Raw genomic sequence first — 24,167 nt, 5'->3', positions numbered from 1 at the left:
TTTGCCACAACAGTTTTATATATATATATATATACATATATATTACATATATATATACACACACACAATATGATAACACAGTTCTGATTATGAAGATTACAAGTCAAATTTTCAAACAAAATCTTATAAACGTTGACAGTGCATGAAGCAATTTTTAAGCAATAAATTATCTGAAATTTCAAGGAACAGGGGAAAAAAATACACCCTCTCTTCACAGACACTACAGCATCAGACAGCAATATATTTTTGGCACTTAAGTGAGAAAACAATTCAACATATTGTGCATAGGTAGCCGCTCCGAAAAACTATACATGTATTTCATATTTATACACAATATAGGTCTATTTTTATTTCTCGTAGAGGCCCACAATCCCTTATAAATATCATTAAAGATCACTTGGAGAAATAATCTATATATAGTTTAAAAAAGGGGTTGATTGGCTTCTCATATATTCTTATTTCATTTTAAGTGCTCAAGACGTAAATTACATCAATTTTAATCTGTCCTGACTTTCTTGTATTTGAAGTCAAAAGGTTTGTAGCACAAAGGTACCTTTGTCATCAAACCAAGTGCACAGATACTTAAAAGATTTGTGGTAGAAGTGAAAACACGAGAAGTACAAATATAAAAGCTGATTTACAAAGAGCTTGTTTGTGAAAAGGCACAATGGTTTGATCACACAGGAGGAGAATGGTTAAAGTTCACAACATACAATGATAAAGGCACATACTGTACTCCGATTTTAAAAGATGAACATAAATCCATCATATTTACATGGACATATATGCACACACACACATTTAAGCAACAGACATATTACTGTTTGTTCAGTATACAACTGGTGGCCTATATTGTTTATTTTTCTCTCATGGACCTTTAGAGGTAAACAATGTTCTCCTCAACTCCCTCATCCCTATTCTGCCCCTCGAGAGAGAGGTACGCCTGAGGGGGGAGGAGAGGGTTAAGAGAGTGAGAGGAAGAGAAGCCGTCCTCATAAAGTCTATGCCCTGTGACCTCTGACCTCCACAGATCCGGGGATTGTTTGTCCACCACTGGTCTGAAGTTTGCTGAAAGAAGAACAACACAAAGTGTCAAGTCAAGCCAACTTTATTTATAAAGCCCTTTAGAAACACCAAAGTTTTGGTCAGTGGTTTTGTATTATTTATACAATTTAAAGAATACAAAAAAAAGGAAAAATATATATGTATATAAAAATTACTAAACAAAATAAGGACATCAACATGACACATCAGTAAAAACAGTAGAAATAAAATAAAATAAAATAAAATAAAATAAAAATTTAAACAAAATTAAATCAAATAAAAATCTCAAACTGGGTCAAATGCCCAACAAAAGAGGTGCTTTGTTTGGCAAAACAAGTTAGTCAGGGAACCTAAGAGCAGATTTAAATATTCAGATTGAGGAGGCCCATCTACTCCAGCTCCCAACTCTACAAGTTGGGATCTGCTACAACAAAAGCCTTGCCCCCATGAGCAGCTGCCGTGTCCTCGGACATCCAAGAGCAGTTGGTGAGCTGATCTGAGTGACCGGGAAGGGGAGTGGAAGTGCAGCAGCTCAGAGAGGTCAGCTGGGGGAAGGCCATTTAAGCACTTAAAAACAACAAAAAATATATATATATATTAAAATGTACTCTAAAATGGGTCTGCAGCCAGTGCAGTGAGGATAAAGCAGGAGTAATATGCTCTCTCTTCGTGTTTCAGTTAAAAGTCGTGCTGGGGCATTTTGCACCAGCTTAAGAGGGGACAGAGAGGACACAAACATAATGAAGCCATGGATTACTGTTTCAAAGTGATCTTTTGACAGAATGTTTTTCATTTTAACCAGCTGTTTCAGCTAAAAGAAGCTGGATTATCCCAGTGCACTGATCTGATTGTCCATCCTAAAACCCCAGGCTGTGCCAGCGGGCTTATGTCGATAGGAAAAGGCCGACCAGTGATACAAGGCCCAAACACAACTTCTGTCTTATTCTCGTTAAAATTTAGGAAGTTTAGCGCCATCTACTCATTTGATTCCTCAAAGCACTTAGCTGTTTGTATGACAATAATGGATTGCATTTATATAGCGCTTTTCTAGGCACCCAAAGCGCTTTACAATTCCACTATTCATTCACTCCAGACTGGTGGAGGCAGCTACAGTTGTAGCCACAGCTGCCCTGGGGCAGAATGACAGAAGCGAGGCTGCCATATCGCGCCATCTGCCCTTCTGGCCAACACCAGTAGGCGGTAGGGTAAAGTGTCTTGCCCGAGGACACAACGACCAGGACAGAGAGAGCAGAGGGATCGAACCAGCAACCTTCGGGTTACAGATGAGCTTCCCAATCCCCTGAGCCACGGTCGCATGTTGTATGGAGTAGACATCCTTTTGTTTTAGGGGCACATAAATCTGAGTATCATCTGCATAACAATTGAAAGCAATTTTCTGCTTTCTAAAGTATCGAGCCCTGCGGAACCCCACAAGACAAAGGAGCAGAGGAAGATCTGAAATCAAGTTCTAACACAAAACGTTCTTTGAGAAATGTGAGAATCAATATTTAAAATACTATAATTCACTGTGTCAAAAGCAGCTTTTAGGCATGTCCTTTTCCCCCCACTTTCCTTCAGCTTTTTGGCATTCACATCTGACAGGCATGAGTTGTTTCATTTAGCCAGGGCTCAGATTTAGTTTTGGGGTCTCTGCTTTTTAATAAGGCCACAGCATCATCCAGCAGCGGAGCTTCTCTGTATCTAAAGACACAGACTTAGGAATTCAAGAGTTCTGATTGAAATAAGCAGAGAAATGCACAGCAGTGGATGGGTTAATAATATCACAGCACCTCGCAGGAACATGAGGTTTAATAGAGCTACAGAGCAAGGCAATGTCAAATGAGACACATACAGTGCCACAGATCAGGGTTCAGTGTGTGTCCACGTTCCTGTGTGGGTCCAGACACCCACTGCAGGAAGTCAAAAGAATCACTTTCAACTGTCAAGACAAAGATGTTGTTTATGAGGGCTGGAAAAAGCACAATATGTACAATACTCATTTAAAAAGGCATGCACTTTCTACCATGCTTTATATATAGTAAGTAGTCTTACAAGTGTTGGTCTCCTGTGAGTGTGTAGTGATCCTGCTGCCAAAGGGGTGGATGGAGTCATTCAGGGCCTGAGGACAGTCATGACTGTTACTGTAGCTTGGGTATGTCATGCCATCCAGCGGCTGTTTGCTGTGTGTCTGGCTCAGCAGGGTGTTGAGGCTGTTGTAGAGGCTGGCACTGAGGCCGAGGTTGGTCGAATAGGTGGAACTGTGCAGGGGGTCTTCGTGGTTTTTTCTTGGCATGGAGAGAGGATGCTGGTGCTGGTTGTTGTTGGTGGGCTGGTGGAGGTGGTTCTGTTGGAGTGAGGTGAGCAAAGCTGCCTCATTCTTGTACACTGAACAGTTGCCATCCAGGCTCCCTGAGCGGCTGTGGGTAGACCCCTAGGACATCAAAATGACATGAAATAGAAGGAGAGGTGACAAATTCTTTTGGCTTTATTTTTTCTATCGTTCCTAGTTTTGTTTTCATTTATTTATGTATTTATCTATTTTGTTACTTGAATCTTTCTGTACTTTTATCCCCTGCATTAATGCACTTTCTTGTATCATCTCCCGCTTCCTGAATTACCTTGTATTCACCCAGTGGAATCATAACAGGCAGGCTGCTCTGGCGGCTATGTCTCCAGCTCTGGAGCAGTCTCTGTTGCGCTTCGATCTTCTCCTTCTCCCTCTCTACACTCCTCTGACCCTCCCTCAGTCTGTCCAGATTTTGCTGGTACTCCAGCAGCTGGGCCTCCAGCTCCTCACGCTCACAGCGCAGCCGCTCAGCTTCCAGAAGACACTGCTGCTCCCGCTGCTCCAGCAAAGTCTCCTGTTCACTCTGTAAGCATGCAAGGCTTATTATTCTACTGTTGTAACAGACTTCATACATTGCTTAGGTCTAAAGATTAATACTATATTTGAAACTTAAGCACTTTAACCACAACTTGGGTTTTAAGTTGAGGTTTTGAAAGCAGGTAACAGCCTTTTTGACCTGTTCCATATTAGCACTTAGTAAAATATAACCATGGCAACAGCAGCACAGGAAATTGAATAAGATAATAGAAAATGGCAGATGCACATGCAGCTATGAAAATGAGGTTACAACACATGTTTAAAAATATCTTATCTTGAAAAAGAAATTCACAGGTCACACATTTTGATCGTATATGACATGTTTCCGGTTTTTGTTACTGAAATTTGAAGTAATTATAGAAAATGTAAAATGTATTTTATTTATCAAGAGTCTAGTGTCTCATCTAGCACTGCAGTTTGCTTTTGTTTGCTTTAATTAAATGTGATCTATTTATAACCTGGTAAAGATCAAAGAAATGGGCGTAGACCAATGACTGTTTTCTGCAGTCATTGGCGTAGACTCATAACTAAACCGAGCTTTTTTGTGCCAAACAAAGACAGAGAGACCAGAAAGACAAGTGACTGAGAAACATAAAATCACTTTTAAAGAACACGAGCATGAAGCTAACCTGTTGTTTCTCTCTGGCCAGACATTCTTTGTCCCAACGTTGTTGCTCTTGTTTCAGCTTCACCTGGAGTTTCTGCACCTCATCCACCTCTTCTTTCTTCCTCTCTAAACCCTTCTTTTCCACTTCCTCTTTTTTCTTCTCAATACTCCTCTGCTTCTCCTGCTCCTGGACAACAATATATGTGTTGACATACAGTGGGGCAAAAAAGTATTTAGTCAGCCACCGATTGTGCAAGTTCCCCCACTTAAAATGATGACAGAGGTCAGTAATTTGCACCAGAGGTACACTTCAACTGTGAGAGACAGAATGTGAAAAAAAAATCCATGAATCCACATGGTAGGATTTGTAAAGAATTTATTCGTAAATTAGGGTGGAAAATAAGTATTTGGTCACCTCAAACAAGGAAAATCTCTGGCTCTCACAGACCTGTAACGTCTTCTGTAAGAAGCTTTTCTGTCCCCCACTCGTTACCTGTATGAATGGCACCTGTTTGAACTCATCATCTGTATAAAAGACACCTGTCCACAGCCTCAAACAGTCAGACTCCAAACGCCGCCATGGCCAAGACCAAAGAGCTTTCGAAGGACACCAGGAAAAGTATTGTAGACCTGCACCAGACTGGGAAGAGTGAATCTACAATAGGCAAGCAGCTTGGTGTGAAAAAAATCAACTGTGGGAGCAATCATCAGAAAATGGAAGACATACAAGACCACTGATAATCTCCCTCGATCTGGGGCTCCACGCAAGATCTCATCCCGTGGGGTCAAAATGATCATGAGAACGGTGAGCAAAGATCCCAGAACCACACGGGGGGACCTGGTGAATGACCTGCAGAGAGCTGGGACCAAAGTAACAAAGGTCACCATCAGTAACACACTACAACGGCAGGGAATCAAATCCCGCAGTGCCAGACGTGTTCCGCTGCTGAAGCCAGTGCATGTCCAGGCCCGTCTGAAGTTTGCCAGAGAGCACATGGATGATACAGCAGAGGATTGGGAGAATGTCATGTGGTCAGATGAAACCAAAGTAGAACTTTTTGGTATAAACTCAACTCGTCGTGTTTGGAGGAAGAAGAATACTGAGTTGCATCCCAAGAACACCATACCTACTGTGAAGCATGGGGGTGGAAACATCATGCTATGGGGCTGTTTTTCTGCCAAGGGGACAGGACGACTGATCCGTGTTAAGGACAGAATGAATGGGGCCATGTATCGTGAGATTTTGAGCCAAAACCTCCTTCCATCAGTGAGAACTTTGAAGATGAAACGAGGCTGGGTCTTGCAACATGACAATGATCCGAAACACACCGCCCGGGCAACAAAGGAGTGGCTCCGTAAGAAGCATTTGAAAGTCCTGGAGTGGCCTAGCCAGTCTCCAGACCTCAACCCCATAGAAAAATCTGTGGCGGGAGTTGAAAGTCCGTGTTGCTCGGCGACAGCCCCAAAACATCACTGCTCTCGAGAAGATCTGCATGGAGGAATGGGCCAAAATACCAGCTACTGTGTGTGCAAACCTGGTAAAGACCTATAGTAAACGTTTGACCTCTGTTATTGCCAACAAAGGTTATGTTACAAAGTATTGACTTGTATTTTTGTTATTGACCAAATACTTATTTTCCACCCTGATTTACGAATAAATTCTTTACAAATCCTACCATGTGGATTCATGGATTTTTTTTCCACATTCTGTCTCTCACAGTTGAAGTGTACCTCTGGTGCAAATTAGAGATGGACCGATCCGATATTACGTATCGGTATCGGTCTGATACTGACCTAAATTACTGGATCGGATATCGGAGAAAAATAAAAAATGTAATCCGATCCATTAAATATCACGAAAGCACCTCACAAAACTTGCAACACGCCGTAACTCGCCTCAGAACGACGTTAGCACGTCGGAGCAGTATGCATCACGTGATAGAGCAGCTGTGGCATGCGGGACCTGTCGGTGGTCTGGATAGCATGTGGAGCTTCGCTAGCAACCTGGCATTTCATCTCCGACAAAGTTATCCCCGAGAGAAGTAAAGCAAGTGTGTAAGTCCATCTCTGAATGTTTGTAAAGCATTCCCACGTTAAGCTTAACGAGCGACTGCCTCTCGCTCTCCGGCTGCTACTTCAATCGTGAAACTGCTTAAATGATCAGCTGATCGGCTTTTCTGTGGCGAGTCCGTCTCTCTTGTTTGTTTTTGGCCCACTTTGCACCAGAAAGAGGAAACCAGCGGCTGAACAACAGCAGCACTTTAAGCTTGATAAGCTGTTGTTAGAATTTATTTAATATTACTTTCTACACCAGGATCTTTTTCTATGTAGCTGACGGCTGGTAACTGTGCAGGGGCGGATCTAGCAAAGTTTAGCCAGGGGGGCCGATAGGGCATTAACAGGGAAAAGGGGGCACAAAGACATACTTTTCTTTCTTATTCTCATTTAAAATGTCTAGCTTTTAATAAATAATTATCTGACACCCAAAGTTTTAATTTGATGTAAAATGAATAGAAGTCAATTACTGTATATAGTGACTATTAAGTCTAATATATATACCCTAGTAAGCTATAGTACTTTTTACTTTGGGAAGGTACCATCTGTGCAGTCTGCAATTTTGTTGAAGAAAGATGTTGAATCTATTTAATATTTCTTGAAAAATAATTGATTTCTGTGCATTTTTTTTCACACTGCATCAAATTAAGGTTGATTACGGCGATTAAGCATCATGAGGTGGCGCGTGAGGGGTGGTTCCCTATTTTTTATTTATTTATTTTTGTTGTTGCTGGGAGTTGGAACCCTATTAGTTAGGTTGCTTAATATTTACGCTAAGTACTCTTTAAAATACCAGAATAGTGAGGATGGTGTAGGTCTAAGTTTATTAGATTGATCAGTATTGCTGAACTATGAAATATTTTTTTTGTATACAGGTATAACAGAATAGCTTTAGTGTAGTTGTTGTTTCAAACTTGAGTATGAACTTGCAGACTTGCAAAATGCAGCAAGATATTTTAAAAAACAGTTTTGTTGATTAAAAAACACTATATCGGATTCATATCGGTATCGGCAGATATCCAAATTTATGATATCGGTATCGGACATAAAGTGGTATAGTGCCATCTCTAGTGCAAATTACTGACCTCTGTCATCATTTTAGGTGGGGGAACTTGCACAATCGGTGGCTGACTAAATACTTTTTTGCCCCACTGTAACTCTAAAATCTCAGCTTCCTCAAAACGTGTAAGGTTTTACATTGAGAAAATGCTTTCAGTGGGTATGATGTGACTGATACCAGGCTGCTTTGAAGGGAGGCGAGGGTTCGGAGCTGAGGTCCTTCTCCCTCCTGAAGAAGGAGCTGGTGGACTTCATAGCAGCTGTCCTGGAGGGTCACAGCTGCCTGCAAACATAAGGAGACAACTAATCACACTCCAGTTACTAAATGTAACATAAGCATCATCATACAGTCCTGATGAAAAGTTTAAGACCACTTAAAAAATGGCAAAAAAATCATATTTGCATGGTTGGATCTTAACAAGGTTCCAAGTAGCGCTTAAACATGCAAAAACAAGAGATGGGTGTGAGACAAAGCATTTTTATGAGCATGCGATTTATTAAAAAGAACGCTTAAACTCAAACAGGCTTTACAGCTTTACAGAGGTAGGACCACGCCTCTACCTCAGATGCCGTCTCACGGTTATGGGGCTGGAGTCGGCACCAGGAATGGGCTTAATTTCAAGGATTGTCCAGTGTCTTGACGGACAGCCAATTGGATCCTCCAGCTCAGTGCTGGTGAAATTTTTGGGGGGTCTTCCACTTGACTTTTTTGTTCCATAACCCTCATTTAAAAAATTCCACATGACTGTCTTACTCCGTCCCACCTCAGTAGCAATGGACCCCGCTTTTGCAGTTCAATAACCCAACCACATTCAAAAAGGGAATCTTTTTTGCCTTTGCAAACAAACGTCACGACAGTGTGACTACCTGGCAGAATTTGGCCTTTAAAAGTCATGTGGTCCTAAAACTTTGATCAGCTGTAAAACAGCCTGTTTCAGTTTAAGCATCGTTTTCAATAAATTGCATGCTCGAAAAAGTGTTTTGTCTCACTCTCATTTCTTCTTGTTGCACGTTCAAGCTCAACTTGGAACCTTGTTAAGATTCAACCATGCAAAATATGAATTTCTGCAATTTTTCAAGTGGTGTTAAACTTTTGATCGGGACTATATTAAGGCTATTAAGGCTTTATTAGATGCACAGTCTTTGAAATCCCTTATCTATATCTATCTACAACCTTTTAAATACCTCTTTATTTTAGAGTCTGAAAATGTAAGTTATGGCAGATTACAAATTCACTATTTAGCAAAAGAAACCAGTAAAAGTTCCTAAGAGATTTATTTCTCACTGAGTTAACATGTAACAAGTATTTTAGCTGAACTGTTTTATTCTTATATCACATAAAACATATAGTCTTTCAATCAGTTAGGTAAAATATTTGTTCTTCTCACCTGTAGACTGTATAGAAGTTGGGTCAGGCTCTGGACACTCTCTGCCACCTACAGAAAACAATGGGTCAGTACAGTGAAACAGTAATGTATATTAATCCATCAACAAACACTGTTCATGGGGGGACTAAAGAGGTTGAACCTTCACCAGTGTCCCTTTGTTCTCTCCTTTTCTCAGCTCAACAGCGGAGCTCCACAACGAATTGTCCATCCCGGCTAATTCACTGTCAGATCCAAGAGAGGTGGAGCTCATGCTTAGCGTGCTCAGATAATCCGCTGTAGGGACAAGGGAAGGAGATGTGACAGCTTGCATATATGCAATGTGGTCAAGAAATTACAGTAGACATTACAGTAGACACTGACACATCAGCTGCAGTGTGACACATATCCCAGAAAATGTAATGCTGCAGTGTCTGCCAGTGACTCACGCTCAGACGGAGACTCCTGAATGCTGCTGCCGTGGCTGTTATAACTGCAGCACTCAGGGCCTCGGACAGGAGAGCTCTGACTCTGCACAGCGATGCCCTCACGAGCCTGGAGAATGGTGATCAGGTTTTCAGCTGGAGGAAAGGCAAATTTTGATCAAAACTTAATGTTTTGCAACACTTTTATTTCAATTTATTTGTTGTTTCCTACATTAGCGTGCAATATATAGACTTTTTTATAATTTGCTAATTTATTCAAGTTTGTAATACTAATTAATATACTTGTTAAAACGAATATTTTCGTTATAAGAAATCAACTAAACTTATATTGCTACATTAAAATATTATTTCCCAAGAACATTTCTTTATTTAGAATCCCCTCCAAAATCAAAAATTGCTGCCACACTCGACCTTTTATACCTTCTCTGAGTGCAGCTGTGAGCAGTGAAGAGGCCTGTCTTGGTGTCTCACTGTCGGTGTATGGTACTGATTCTACCAGCAGGTGGCGATGTGGTACAGGTTCTGGTGACTGGAGGGTTAATTCTGTAAGCTCAGCATAAAGCTGTAACTTCTCCTCCAGGCTGTTGCAGATTCGTTGGTCTTGACCCAACAGCGTTTCTACACAAAATGAACGAAAAGATTACGAGGAATGGGTCTTGTTATGCTTCATAACTGCACAAACTCTCTGTGATATGAACAAATAAACTCTAAAGTAATCTTCTGGTCTCAAACACACTTTCCTTTTTTACCTTGGAACTTGGTGATCTTCTGAATTCTCATTTCTGCAGCTTGCCTGGCTTCCTCGGTCTCAGCACTTCGCTCATCTTCCTCCTCTTCCTCAGGGCAGCTAGTAATTTGTGACAATCGTTAACACACATTAACCGGACCTACACATGGCGTCTAAGCTGCACAAACACCCTAGGTTTGACTTGTGCTTACATGTACCTCTCTACAGCTTGTCGAATGTGTCTCATCCATGCATTCCTCTCCTCTCTGCTGGTGGTATGAACTTCATACATCTCTGGCCCCGCTGAGGATGCAGAGATGAGAAACATCCCTCTCTCTTCATTGGCAACTTCTCTGACGATGAGCTTTTGTAGAGGGATTACTGGAGGCTTCTGGTCCTGTAGGTTGAACCAGATTGGTTAATAGTTAATAGTTATCTAGTTTCTTTGATTTAAAAGATTTCTTTTTTTTCAGGGGGAGGGGTTGATATTTACCACAGCAGCAAATATGAAGCGCTGATCTTTCTCTTGCAGGAAAACTAGAATGTCAGTGAGCAAAAGAGCCAACGTATCTGAAAAGAGAAGTGTGGACACAAATAGTTTGATTGTCTAAAACCTAAATAAACAACACATCATAGATCCCGATATGATTTCATATCCACCTTTCAGACGTCCTGTGGCTGTTTTCCAGTAGACCAGCCCTTTGTGCTGCAGATCCCTATGTTTGCTGTGCAGGTCCTGTTTGCGAAACACCTTGCCATTCTTAAGCTTGGCAAAGCTTTTGTTCTCCAGCCGGGCCAGCACTTCCTGAAGCTCCTGAAACTTCTCATATTTATTTACAGTCAGGTCCACTGCTGCAACAACATCACGGATCTGAGCCAGGGCAGTTGACAGGTCAGAGTGTTCTATACTTCCCTCTACGAACAGAAACAATAGCCAGAGGTCATATGAATAATCCAATTTGGAAAACAGCTTTTCAATAATGCAGCTTTTTGTTACGATCTCTTAACTGATAACAGACAAATAAGCAGCATTAAAATGTATTAAAAAAGATTTCCGTTTTAGGTCTTTAAATCAAAAATTTTTTAAGAAGTGGTTTAAAATGCTAAACTTTTAGGCCAACATTTTGTTATGCAATCACTAAAACTTCCTCTTGCTTTTCATTTGTTCTTCTCCTTTCAACAAATATGCAACAGACTTAACATTTGCATATCTGCAGTTTTGCACAAGTCACAGTAGAGTAGACCCACCCTTGGTATAATGTAATATCCTCTCCAGCAGCACTGGGTACTTGGTGATGCGCTGAGTTACAAGCAGGATAAATTCTGGGACCTCTCTTCGTCTGACCAGCGAGTTATTGCTCTGTTGCTGTGAGAGACAAAGAATTTTAGCTGCTCAAAATATTTAACTGTAATATAACTAATTGAAAAAAAAAAAAAAACAGTGGATCTGGATTCAGGGGCTTACCCTGACAAAGTTTTGAAGTTTCTTGTTCTGTTGCTGTAGCTCTTTGAAGACGTTGACAGCTTCGATGTGGTGACTGCAGAACTCTCCATACAAGTTTTTCATCTTCTCAGCATTTTCATCTGAGAACTGAGAGAGACTAGATGCTGAGCACAGACGTCCATCTGAGTATATTTATTTTACATAACTAAATATCAACTAACCTGCTGAAGCAGTATATCTCCAATCCTGTGGATGATGTAATTTTGGGAGTTCTCTGTTTGGGTTTCAGCCTGTCTGCGTTCCTGCAGAGCTCTGAAGAGGTTCCTGTGGAAGACCAGCAGGGGATCCAAACAGGGGAAAATCCGGGCCACACAGTCCCAATCCAGCTGCAGCTCCTCCAGCATGCCTCTCCTGAACACCTCCGACATGACCGTTAGGGTCTGGATATGGTGCAGCTCGGTCTGCATCAGCTCTGAAAGAGAACAGCCAAACTGGGTAAGGGATACTGAAATATCTGGCAGGGTTTATGTTTCAAACTGTAGATGCAATGTTTAGTTTGGCAAAGGTTTCTCACAGGCTGAAAATAAACCATCTGCGCTTCACAGGATTTTGATATGTTAACACACAAAGGTTGACAACACTGGTGGTACAAGTAATAATGAAACACATTTCTTTGGAAACAGCAAAAAAAGTTAGCTTTTCACTCAGCCCACAGAATCCAACATAATCAGCTATATGATTACAGATGCTGGTTGTACAGTATACAGTGCTTTTATATAAAATATTAAAACAGTATTGTTAATTTATTGTTAATTCCAGGCCGGCTGGATTTTCTCACCATAAATAACATCCTGGCGTTTGATTGTGTGTCTGTCGTGTTGCCTACAAAATTCGGCAGTGACTGCAAGACTCCATGACTCTGCTTCAAGTCCCAGCAGGTCAGCGGACAGGTCGCCCAGTAAAGGAGCATCAACAGTATCTACATGAATGAAAGTGATGAATAGCGTCTTATTTCTGGATCACTATTACAACTGATGCATGTACCAAGCCTCTCTGTTCTTCCTCACCTTGTGTGGTGATTGGCAGGTCGATGGCTGGGGGAGTCGTTGTGACTGGTGTCCCGTCATCAGACAGTGAGCTAATAGTGCAAGTTGGAGCAGCACACTCAGAGTCCGCACCTGCTGAGTCGCTCAGCCGTCTGAGGGAAAGAGAGCCAGGTCAGAAGAGCCTGTGTGGAAATCTAGGTTTCATTTATTTTTAGGCATACTAAAATAGAGTCTGCTTTTTGGAAGTCTCAATTGTGTCCATCCATCCGCTTCCGTTTATCCTTTTCAGGGTCGCGGGGGGCACTGGAGCCTATCCCAGCTGTCGTAGGGCACAGAAGAATACATTTTTTTTAATTTCCAAATGTTTTTTCTACTCCTGGATCTGTGTGACATCAACATGAGGGAGTATCCCCAATGTGGTCATCTCAGATAGACAGCTCTGACTGGGAGTACAGAAACCCCATCAACCTGTTGTTCAGACCTGTTTGTCAGGGCCAGCCAATCAGAAGAAAACTGGCTTAAAGGGAGGGGAAGCTACGATGGCTTGTTTCATACAGTGGATGAACTATGGACGAACCTATAAATCATGGAAAACATCTCTAAAAGAATATGAGAGTAAAAACATGGAGCTGGAAATAAGCATAATAGGTCACATTTAAAAGTAAACAAATTGAATTAAAAGACAAAATGAATGCAGTTCATTCATTCTTAATGCTTTTTTCATACCGGTGGTAATATTTTTCTTTTCCCAGATCATAACCAGCCTACCTGCTGTCTGCAGAGATAGAGAGGCTTTTAGTAAGCGGTGCGACTGTTTCTCTTTTTTCTCTGTTCATTGTTGGAAGCGAAGAGGACGGGCAGGAAGAAGAAGAGAAAATGGAGGATGGTGGGTTTTCTTTGACAGGGTCTAAAAAGGAAGATCAAAAGGAGGAGAAATACGTCATACACTGGAAGCTTTCCCACTCTAAAAATAAATATTGCGTGTTTGTTTAGTATTCAGATGTTTTGTTTATATCTATGTAGTCACTGCTATAAAATTTACAGGATCATTAAACTGTTCTAATCTTTCACTGTTTAACTGCAGTTTGATTACAGTTGTGACAATACATTGCAGATGTTGACACCTCTGTCTAATACCAAGCACTCAAAGAAGACAGAAAGCTTAAACTGAAGAAATAAAATGATCATGTTAGTGCAAATAGAGCACTCAACCCGTGTTCTCATGCACACGTAAACACAATCCAGACCAGATCCCCCACTGAGGTAGATTAAAATTTAACTTTTTCTTTTTTTTAAACAGGAAAGAAAAACAACAGAAGAGGAATGACGAGGGGTGAAGAGCAATGGCTTACTTATCTACTACAGGACAAGGGAGGACAGGTGAAAACTAAATGAATCAAAGACAAAGGGAGGAGCAGTGGGGGCACTCACTCTGCGGGAGAGAAAAGGCCTTGTTCTTCATCAGCAATGCATTCCTGTCTTGCAGTTTCTGGAAAGATATAATCATATCGCCACCAAAAGTTGTAAATCTGAGTGTTTTTGCTTTGAATAACAGGAGGATGTGGTTGTAATCACAACAAATTTAGTCAAAACTGGAATCAGTTAAAGAGAAACATGCTGGGAGATATTGTACTTATGCATGACTAATTTGTGATATCAACACATTCCCGGAGTTCCTTTGTCACCATGTCCAGGAATTTACTCTTCCTGTGGAAAAAAGTACCCACTTTCACTCTGCTCGTCTTTACTAAAGTAACTGACTACTTTTTCTTTGTTTTCCTTCTTTTCTTGCATTTTGCCCTCTTTAGACAACAAAAACAGGGGTGATAAGAGACACAGGAAAACACAAAGGGAATGATTAAAACTAGATAACTAGCTACAACACAGTAACAGACTGAGTGACAGATTTCTGGTTTAGCTAGCATGTACTTAAATGCAATCTGTGGATTTTGGGTCCAAATAGTGCTACACAACAATGTTTTTAGGAGTGTTTGTGTGCACATGTGGGCAGTGGTTTGACACCATTCTGCTAGCTGACATTGAACACAGATGTAAATAATGAACGCAAAACAACCAGTATAAACACGTGTTTTACATACCAAACGTGTTTGCTAGATGTAAAAGTAAATGAATGTGTTGTTTAATGCATAGGGCATAAAATCTCTTTCTACAGCATTGTGGTCTGTTCAGGTAATAAAGGATCACTACAGTGATGGATAGTTTACAAGTTAACATCTGCAGCAGAAGAAAAGCTGTACTTACAATCCAGAGTGTAGGTCAAGCTTTAGTAATGTCAGAGCCTACAGTTTCCATAACACCATCTATAACATAACAAACCTTTTCGTTCTCATCTATTTATACAGGCTGACTAGTGCTAACTGAAAGTGCCTGACCTATTTTTGTAAAACTGACCTCATCCCTGGCTGACTGTGTAAGCCATACAGAAACGGACAAAGACTTTGTCCCCAAGAAGTCAGCTGACAAATGAAAACATGCGACATTTAAAAAAAAAAAAAAAAAGAGGTAGGACTTTATATTCTGCCAAATATAAAATAACAACATTGTTAACTATGTTAAAACAGCACATCAAACATGAAGCAGTCTGTCACCAGCAGCTGTTTCTTTTTCTTTTTTTTACATTTGTGAAGCTCTCTGGCTTGACTTTTTTCTTTTGTAAAACTATTTTTAAATCAATAATCTTGCTTATTTGCTCTGAGCGCAAACGAGGTGCATTGTGTTAATGATTACCTTTGCACAGGCTGCAACAGACTCCCGACAGTTCTTATGAACATTCAGTAAACAGTCTGCAGACAAGCACATATAAAATGTCAGTTAATTCCATGAACTGAGTTATTACAACATATGTGAATCCAGTATCCAGATGGCAGACAAACTGTTGTTTGTCACTAGAAATGTTGACTTTATGAAAGAAAGAAAAATGACTTCATGTCTTATACTGAACAAAACATCACAGCAGCACGTGCAAAGAGATTTAAACAAATCCAAAACAGTTCAGCCACCACAGGACATAAAACAACATCAGCACTGACAGTGTAATACTTACTGGAGCACTGCAACAGCTCCTTCCCAGAAACAGACTTATCACAGGCCACACAAAGAGCAGGACCAGATGGAGACACAGGAACAAACTGATGACCATTAGGAGTGACTGACTTCTCCTTTCCCTCCTTCACCTCTTTACCCTTCACCTGAGAGGCAAATGATAGATATTTTTTAAATGTGCTCATTCAGCTGACAGTTATTGCAGATAATGCCATAATAACATGCAAAGCAGGAGAGTAGAAATAATATGACTCATTGCAGCAGGCAAAAAAGAGGCTTAAAGCGGCCATCTTCTTGCTGAAAAACACCTGTTAAAGTGAAGTTAGTTGAGATAAAGGGGCCTCTGAGTGAGCCTTTTTGTTTACTTTGTTAAGGTCCATTGGGACTGCTGCTGTTATGGTGCTTTATCATTAGGGGGCACTGGGATGGAGGGGAGGGGGGTGTCCTCAGTGTATGCTGCGATAGAAGAATGTTTATTATCTTTTGAAACTTTGCAAGGAGGTCTAGAAAATGTGTTTGTTTTCTGAGTCTTCATGTGCATTGTGTTTCCGTAAATATAGGGAAACACTGTCGTTAAAAACATGCACATCCTTAAAGACACGCACATATGTTCACAAGATTAGGAGTGCAGCACAGAATGTGTTTTGGTTCCCCATGCTGTGTGTGTGTGGAGCGGGGGTCTACATGTTATGTAAGAGAATATTTTCACTGTGTCTTGTTGCTAAGACCTGAAGAGAGAGAGAATTTTCTGCTTCACCAAATAAAGACTTGTGCTCAGACAATGGCCCCCCCAGCACAAGAATTCCGACCTGGCATGTCTGAGATGTGGTAAACTTTTACTGCACTGCTTTTAGAAGCCTTTAAGCCGTGTGTGTGTGTGTGTTTTTTTTAATCGTAACCTTTAACTGTAGGCATTTTTAATGACATTTGAGTAGATCTGAAATCACAGCCAGCATGAATTAGAAAGTCCACTGCACTGTCTCACCTTAGTCTTGCTGCGAGTGCTCGACATCCTGCTCTTGAGGAAGCTGAAGGTCCGGCTGACTTTGTACTTCTCTGACTCGACCTTAGATGGGATTATGTATTTATCCCAGTCCTCATCCTCGATCCTGTTTTAGTGTAAATGCTTTAGTCAGAGGTCATTACAACTCCTCACTGCAGTACTACCATCCAACATGCACACACTAACAAAAAGACATCATAATTTTAGTAGTTTAATAGACTAAAGAGAGCATAATAAGGTACACTGGTATCATGCCGGAATGAAAGAATGTCCAGACAGTCTTCCAGGACCCCTAGTCTACGGATTATTACTCTTCACAACATGCTCGGCATGCTTGGAAGTCACTATGGACTCTAGTGCATGCTATTTATAGTATGACCTTGCCAAAATGCAATTAATACGTGTCATCTATTTTCAGCGAGTTATGCTAGTTACATTGGGCATTCTAGGTGAAAGGCAACAATGACAGAACGTAAAAACAAACAACCATGCATTATCACATCAAACCTACAGCAGCCACCCGTCATAAGAAGTGTTAATATAATCTGCTTCTGCAGATTCCTACATCATCAGATGCAGCTGGGAAAAAACCTACATGGTTAATGGATGAGCTTGGGAACGGTCGCACAGCGGGGTTAAAATGACTTAAGCCACACATGCACATGTGAGGCCATTTAGGTGAATAACATACTCTTTGAGGAACTCTGTGAGGGTGAGGTGTTCGAGTGGTGCGCTGCTCTCCTCCTCTGCTGACTGGGCCCGCTTACGGAAACCCAAAACCCTGCATGGATATAAAGCACCTCAGGCCAAGTTGTTGTGTCTCTTCTCATCAGGTAACTCAAAATGCCAATAATATTCTAAAGTCTACAAGTCATTCCTAGAACAGTGTGGGAATGGAAAATTAAGATAATTACAGGTTTTGCAATGAAGAGTTACACTGGTGTTTGTATTATCTGCTATTTTTAGTTGAACATTTAAATATTAACCAGCGCTTTTTGGGCAGTGGTAGTTAAATCAGATGGATTCTGATATCGTAAAGGACAAAAACAGTTGGTGAGTCTAATCAGGTTGGTGTGGTTATATAAATGTAATTTATCCTAATACAATAATCTAACGGTGTAATATAATTTGATTGCCTAATATGATCTTCTACAGTGTTTCCTCTGTTAGCAATGGTTGTTAGAAAACAAAATATATTAGCACATGATGAATTTATGAGGCAATGAGATGAAATGATGATAAAATGGATATGGATAGAAGCATTTCTTAAATGAAATCAAAACAAGCAATGTTACTACAGTGGTCCCCAACCTTTTTTCTGCCCTGTCAGATGGACACAAGAGCCCCTCATCAGCACCACGTATAAATGTGTTCATTTGACCTCAGTTTAACCTGGACCAGGACTACTTTTAGCTTATCAATTACCCTAACCCCATTCAGCTTCCATTCAGGCATACATAAGCCAGGGACATTTTCTATCACATGGGATCACGAGGACTAGTAGGCTAGATTAGCAAACTATCTCAACCATTTTTCCATAACTACCGGCGTACCATTTCAACTATTTACTTTAAATAGCAGCTACTTCATTTAACTGCTATCCATTATGTTTAGCGACCAGTTTCAAATGTTTATTCATTGTGTTTATTTATCCAAGAGCCTATCTTATAATCTCGGCTATTTATTTAAACTGTTAGCAAACAATTTATATAGCTGACAACACTTTTAGCTAATAATTTTCAACCCTTTATTCATAATTTTAGCTCACTTTTTCATCTGCTTTCTAGTTATGTTTAGATATCAATTTGAGCTTTTTAGCTACTGATTTAAACTGTAACAGCCATATTTTCAGCTACCTGTTTTAAAATCAAGCTACAGTCACGTCAAAAAGAAGGTTTCCAAACAAGTCTATGCAGAATACTGAGTGCGAGTACATCCTTGCAAGAATTTGAAGTGAAAAAGTCCAGTTATTTTTTTTCCCCAAACTCCTTAGACTATATCCTTAATACTTCCATAGAAATTAAGAAGAAGCAGCAGCCAGGTGCAGCTACTTATGATCAAATAGCGCAGGACCTGGTTGGACTGATCAAAAGTCAAAGTCAAAGTCCAGACTTCAACCCCAAAGAAATGCTGAAGTGGAACCTTAAGAAAACTGTGCATAAACAAATAACTGCAAACTTCAATAGGTCAAGATTCCTCTGCAACAATGCGAAAAACTGCTAAAGTCATAGAGAAAATTATCACTTCAAGTTACTGCTGCTAAAGAATGCACATGGGATGTACTCCGTTTTCCAGAAGACTGCATAGTCTTTTTCACATGACTGTACTTTAACCACTTTTCACTTCTTGTTGAGATAAATGATTAAAATCTATTTTAATCAGTTCTGCATGTATTTTGGCTCTGCATGCTGTTTAGCTTTGATTAGCTACCCCGGGAAGCACTTGTACACAATGGTTGGGAATCCCTGCGTTACAGAGCAGGAATGTTAAGCAAATGTTAATTCATAGTAACTGTTAAAATCTCTATCCAAGATAAATACTACAGTATGTGCATGCTTCCCTTTCAACATCACTGATGTGGCCTAGAATTTTGCAAAATGTTTGTGAGGTCTGACATACAAGAAAGCCCCGAGTTTTACTGTTTGCTCAGGGTTATTTTGAGGTTGTAATCAGAGAATATGCTGGCCCCAGCCTCACAACAGGAAGCATGTCACATCCTGTGCACTTAGACACCAACCACAGGTTTAAATCTAGGAAAACACATACACACACACACACACACACACACAGACCCCCATGTAAACCAATCACTAATCACTGGTCAGCACTGTTGCCTAAAAAGGGAGGAACCTCTGAGCAGGACCCTACACAGTTGAGTGGTTCTTGCCTGAGCTCATGAAATGACACACTGGCTTTACCTCTTTTCTCTGGGCGTCTCAGTCAAGTTGAATGTTCTCTGCTCTGTAATCGACAACAAGGACAAGCATATCAGTATGCCAGACATAGATGTCAATACGGTGCATAGATCCAAAGTGAATCAGCAGAGAGGGTTAAAAAATCTTCCCCATTTAAAATTGAGTCAGAAACTAATATAGAGATCATGGAAAGAGTCTGGAGCCAGCAAACCCCTACAGAGAAAGAACAAACACAGCAGCAAGTCTTGCCTCGAAAAACCAGATGATAGCAACGATGGAAAAAGGAAAAAAAACAAAGAGGAGAAACGCAACATGTACCCAAATGGAAGAATAACAAAAGCTTCAGGACAGGAACAATTCTGCTATTAGATGATCTAAAGGAGATCTTCATTCTTCCAATGCCCCAGTCCTCTTTTGCTCAGTCATTTTTTCTATAAGGCAGGAGAACTACTATTTTATTACAAAAAAAATCTTAATTAGTTTTAGAGAAAACTGTGCATGTAAGTGTACCAAAAATTAAATCCCACAGAAGATGCAGAGCTGCACAATTTATGCAACAATGACAAACATGTTTTTTGTTTGTGTGAAAATATCTGGAAAAATCCTTTTACAACACAAAGTGTAGTAAAATGATTTTGCTTCTCACGAGTTCCTCTTGCAGGGTTTTCAGCTTTGCATAAATATACTTTTTACAGTGTGTCATAAAAAAGTTTATAGATACCAGATATGAATTTTAATTGTGCAGCCCTGCCCCATGGTTCACCAGAAAGAGACTGAAATGCTTTTTTCCGACCAGCCCGTAGTATTCAAGCTGTTGCTCGACGTCTTTCTTGTACTTACTAACTTGGTTGAGACGAGATAGGGATTTAGAAAGAGATAAAGCCTGACGTAGAGAACGACCGCTGCTGTTGAATGCTCCATCTACACAGGATAAAGCATGACCTTTACTTACAAACACCCTCACAAGCAGATCTATTCTGAAGCAAAGCTGACACAGATATACTTCATGGAGCTTCAGCTGATTTCTGACACCTGTCTGGTCTTCCCACTGTTGAACATGTGGCACATTTGTCCATTCAGCTGCCTCTTGGGAACTATCGGGGCAAAGGGGGCAAAGTTCACTCACCTTCTTCCAAATCAGTGATTGTTGCATCGCGGTTTAGCAGTGGCCGTGACGGCTTTGCTTTAGGGGAGGAGTAGGAGTAGGAGCGAAGACGGACCTCAGCCTCCTCTGGGCTCTAGGTGAGAAAACAAATCACAACAGTAATTAGAAGTTCACAGATTCAATCCTGTGAACAGCAAAATCAGAGTGCATCAGAAACCTGCAGGACAAACAGACCAATAGACTCTGCCCTTTCGTCCATGTTATTGAGCTGTTTATAGTCTGGGCTTATTTACTAAAGATTGTAAGGTAAAGCTGTCTCTTTTGTAATGCTTAGCATACACTGTATGACATGGGTTTTTCATTTTTTCCTACTGAAAAATTGATGATTAATTAAAAAAAACAGAAGACAATCAAGGAAAATATTCAAATGGAACAAAAACTGTGTCGAGGATATTATGGTGACTTAATAAGACACATTTTTAATTCATAGTTTATACAAGCTTATGATAATGTTTTGTGAACCAGAAGGGAAGGGGTATACCTTGGTTGATTTGTGCGTGATGTCGGATTGCGCACGACTGAAATCTGGAGAAGCGTCAAAAGAGTCTCTCTCTTCTCCTGAGCTAGAGCGCAGAGTGGACTGTTGCCTTATAGATGAGGATGGGTAGGAATGTCCCAGTATGTCCTCCTCTCCACTGTCACACTCTAGACTAGGGCTGTGCACAATCATACACACACACACGGATTTAAACACACACGTGTCTAGGTTAAGGTCCTGTCATTCGCTAAAAGTGACTGACTGTTAATACTTTACTCCACATTATGTTAAGAACAAAATAAAACTGGCTATAAAGATTTACTTAAAAATCCTACTGACAGTGTATCTATCTACTTAGCACTTTTAATTCCTATTCTTATTTTTATTTTCATGTCTATTTTAGCGTAATTTATGACAGTATGTCTGCACTGAAGCACTGCAGCAATTTCCTAATGTTGTAAACCTGCCCAACATTTGGCAATAAAACCCTTTCTGATTCTGATTCTGATCTGATTCTGAAGTGGGTCAGAGTGATCTTTAACATAATCTCAATAGAAGAAATAGTCTAAACCTTTTCAAGAATAACTGCAATTGTGTCCTACCTCAGGCCTCGGCTTGCCTCTGTGAAGCTGCATCCTCTACGACTCAAAGAAGGAGAGCGTGGCAAGCCTGTCTGCGGCTGACGCTTGTGTGCTTCCTCAAACAAACGGAGGGCGGAAGCCAGGGGCGAGGAAGGAAAAGATGGGGAGGAAGCGAAAGGACAGGGGGGGGAGACAAGAGGGGACTGCTCTCTGTGGTTCTCCAGGCCAGAACCTTGGATTCCCCTCAGCCTGTTGTGGGGTGACGATAGGCACCGGCTCTGGGAGCAGTTCCCTGAATTAGGGGGAGTCACAGAGAACGAATCCCAGCTGGAGCTGTCAGCATGAGATGCAGGGCTGACCTCCTCTTCCCCTGGAGAGCGGTATTTAATGTCAGCATCGTCCACCTGGAAAAGAAAAGTGAGAATGCAATGAGACCCCAAACTGTTCCACCAGATGATTTGCAGCTCATCCAGTGAAACGATTCACATCTTATGAGCAAAATCTGTTGTTCATGCGCTGTTCTAAATTATATCCCTGTCGTAAACTGCATTTTACCTAATGACACTGTATAGAAAAACTTGAGCAACTCACCTGATCCACCAGCATGGCGTTGGCATACACTTGGTCTTTGCCGTGTATCATCGCTGACAGTCTGGCAGCTGCAGCCAGTGTTGGAGACGAGGCCTGGCTCTCCCTTATGGACTGGCTTTTCTCTACAGAGAGAGAAGAATGCACAGAGAGCCGGGATTTTTCAATATTACATTTAGTTTCCACAGCAACACCAAATAACTTCTCACAAACACGGGAAGTGACATAGACATCCTGGGCAGTTGCTTGTCATTGTTCAGGACTAAGAGTCTCTGTATGCGTTTGTGTGTGTATGAGTGTGTGCATGTATGTGTGTGTGCATGTGTGTGCCTCTATCTGAATGGCTCTTTGCACACACGCGTGAAAGGGCGTGCACGGAGTCGAGAGTACACATCTGTAGGCTTGTTTCTTCTCCACCCTGCCTTCGATGCAGTGGGTGAGTGGAAATAACTCCTGGTGAGCACACAGTAGCATTGAGAGGAATCCTTTCAACACAGAAGAGCCACTGTGAGCAGCAGCCTGGTTTTACTGTTAAACGGGGAAAAACACTCCTGCTCTCAAAACACGCAAAGCTCCCTCTGGGATGTTGCTCTGTATAAAGCACACACACTCTCCACAACTCAGTTTCTTATGAAGTATTTCAGGTTTGAAAATAACCGATTCACATAAACAAAGAAGGTAAAAGTTACCAGTAATACTACACATAACAATAAACCTTTGGTAAGACACTAATGGGCATATTATCTTTTAAGAAAGTTTAAATGCTCTATACAAACTAGTTCTTTACTAATAACAACAACAATAAAATAGTCATTATTTATAGAGTACTATTAAAATGCAACTTAAAATGATACTGGCAGCAAAATAAACACATAGGTCATAAAATCATAATTTTTTACACACAAAAAAAATGTATATAAAATGGTTAGCATCAGATAAAAATGCTCAAAAGCTATAAAACAGCTAGAAATCAGGTGAGACTGAATAGTCAGCTGCTGCTTTTAATGTGAAAAATAACCACAGTAACAATTATTTTCAAACTTACTTGCGAATTCTGACTGCTCATAAAAAATCTCTATTAAACACTAACCAGGTACACTGACTTTACTTTTTTTAATATAGTTTGTTTTTTTTTTTTTTACTGCTACTAGATAACCATCAGCAAAATGTGTGTTTCTGCCAGTGTTAGGTAATATTACTTCTAAAAGTAAAATGCTTAACAAGCTACAAGATTATTGTTTTACTTTCTGTTAACTTCCTCAAAGTGAAGGTTTCTCTTTTCTATGCCATCTCGCTAGGTGAACTACACATGTGCACAAGTAGCAGGAACAGGACAAAAAGAGCACAAATGTTTCAGCGATTGCCTTTTTTGATTTCAAAGCATCAAAGTGAAAATGGGACGTACAGTAAAATGATTGGTTAATCGCCAAAGTAAGTCAATTTATGATTACTTGAACTGCGAAACTACCACCATTACATTACATTACTTGTTAACAAAAGAAAAAAAGTCATCAGTCTGAAGAAAGAAAACTTGTAGAGGAATTTACATTAAGCTGAAGATTCAACAGAAAAATCTAATCACACCAGCAGCTGGTGCATTTCTGGTCGTAGTAACCAGAAGAGGAGGTCTCATTAGCACAGTTACATTATTAAGCTAATAATGACATTCTCACCTTGCCGTGACCGAGCTTTGCCTCC

At 40.5% G+C, this 24,167-nt stretch overlaps 1 protein-coding gene across 4 annotated transcripts in view; it reads right to left on the bottom strand.

The window, feature by feature from the left end:
- Positions 1-9: 9 nt before the first annotated feature.
- LOC146562831 (rho guanine nucleotide exchange factor 28-like) overlaps positions 10-24,167 on the bottom strand; it is a 44,937-nt gene continuing 20,779 nt past the window's right edge. For 2 of the 4 annotated variants that reach the window (XM_085295038.1, XM_085295042.1), the window contains 30 exons: positions 22,473-22,594; positions 21,903-22,285; positions 21,304-21,478; positions 20,784-20,895; positions 20,498-20,578; positions 19,661-19,703; positions 17,434-17,523; positions 16,725-16,848; positions 15,741-15,885; positions 15,425-15,480; positions 14,108-14,165; positions 13,445-13,583; positions 12,698-12,828; positions 12,469-12,609; positions 11,852-12,102; positions 11,652-11,777; positions 11,435-11,552; positions 10,847-11,101; positions 10,680-10,756; positions 10,405-10,583; positions 10,209-10,306; positions 9,880-10,077; positions 9,463-9,594; positions 9,177-9,310; positions 9,038-9,085; positions 7,828-7,932; positions 4,558-4,722; positions 3,663-3,914; positions 3,097-3,475; positions 10-1,068 (listed from right to left, as the gene is read on the bottom strand). In XM_085295038.1, the coding sequence (XP_085151164.1) occupies positions 878-1,068; positions 3,097-3,475; positions 3,663-3,914; positions 4,558-4,722; positions 7,828-7,932; positions 9,038-9,085; positions 9,177-9,310; positions 9,463-9,594; positions 9,880-10,077; positions 10,209-10,306; positions 10,405-10,583; positions 10,680-10,756; positions 10,847-11,101; positions 11,435-11,552; positions 11,652-11,777; positions 11,852-12,102; positions 12,469-12,609; positions 12,698-12,828; positions 13,445-13,583; positions 14,108-14,165; positions 15,425-15,480; positions 15,741-15,885; positions 16,725-16,848; positions 17,434-17,523; positions 19,661-19,703; positions 20,498-20,578; positions 20,784-20,895; positions 21,304-21,478; positions 21,903-22,285; positions 22,473-22,594 (4,508 nt within the window). In that variant the 3' untranslated portion in view covers positions 10-877. The remainder of the gene's footprint in view (positions 1,069-3,096; positions 3,476-3,662; positions 3,915-4,557; positions 4,723-7,827; positions 7,933-9,037; positions 9,086-9,176; positions 9,311-9,462; positions 9,595-9,879; positions 10,078-10,208; positions 10,307-10,404; positions 10,584-10,679; positions 10,757-10,846; positions 11,102-11,434; positions 11,553-11,651; positions 11,778-11,851; positions 12,103-12,468; positions 12,610-12,697; positions 12,829-13,444; positions 13,584-14,107; positions 14,166-15,424; positions 15,481-15,740; positions 15,886-16,724; positions 16,849-17,433; positions 17,524-19,660; positions 19,704-20,497; positions 20,579-20,783; positions 20,896-21,303; positions 21,479-21,902; positions 22,286-22,472; positions 22,595-24,167) is intronic. The other 2 variants (XM_085295040.1, XM_085295041.1) reach the window with 2 other exon arrangements.

This window comes from Mchenga conophoros, linkage group LG12 (genome assembly GCF_057382185.1).
Source record: "Mchenga conophoros isolate Kocher_MC1m ecotype Shallow Benthic linkage group LG12, M_conophoros_male_GT1.1, whole genome shotgun sequence".
NCBI lineage: Eukaryota > Metazoa > Chordata > Actinopteri > Cichliformes > Cichlidae > Mchenga > Mchenga conophoros.
The sequence above is the reverse complement of the archived record's forward strand: the minus strand, read 5'-3'. Positions and strand labels throughout refer to the sequence as shown.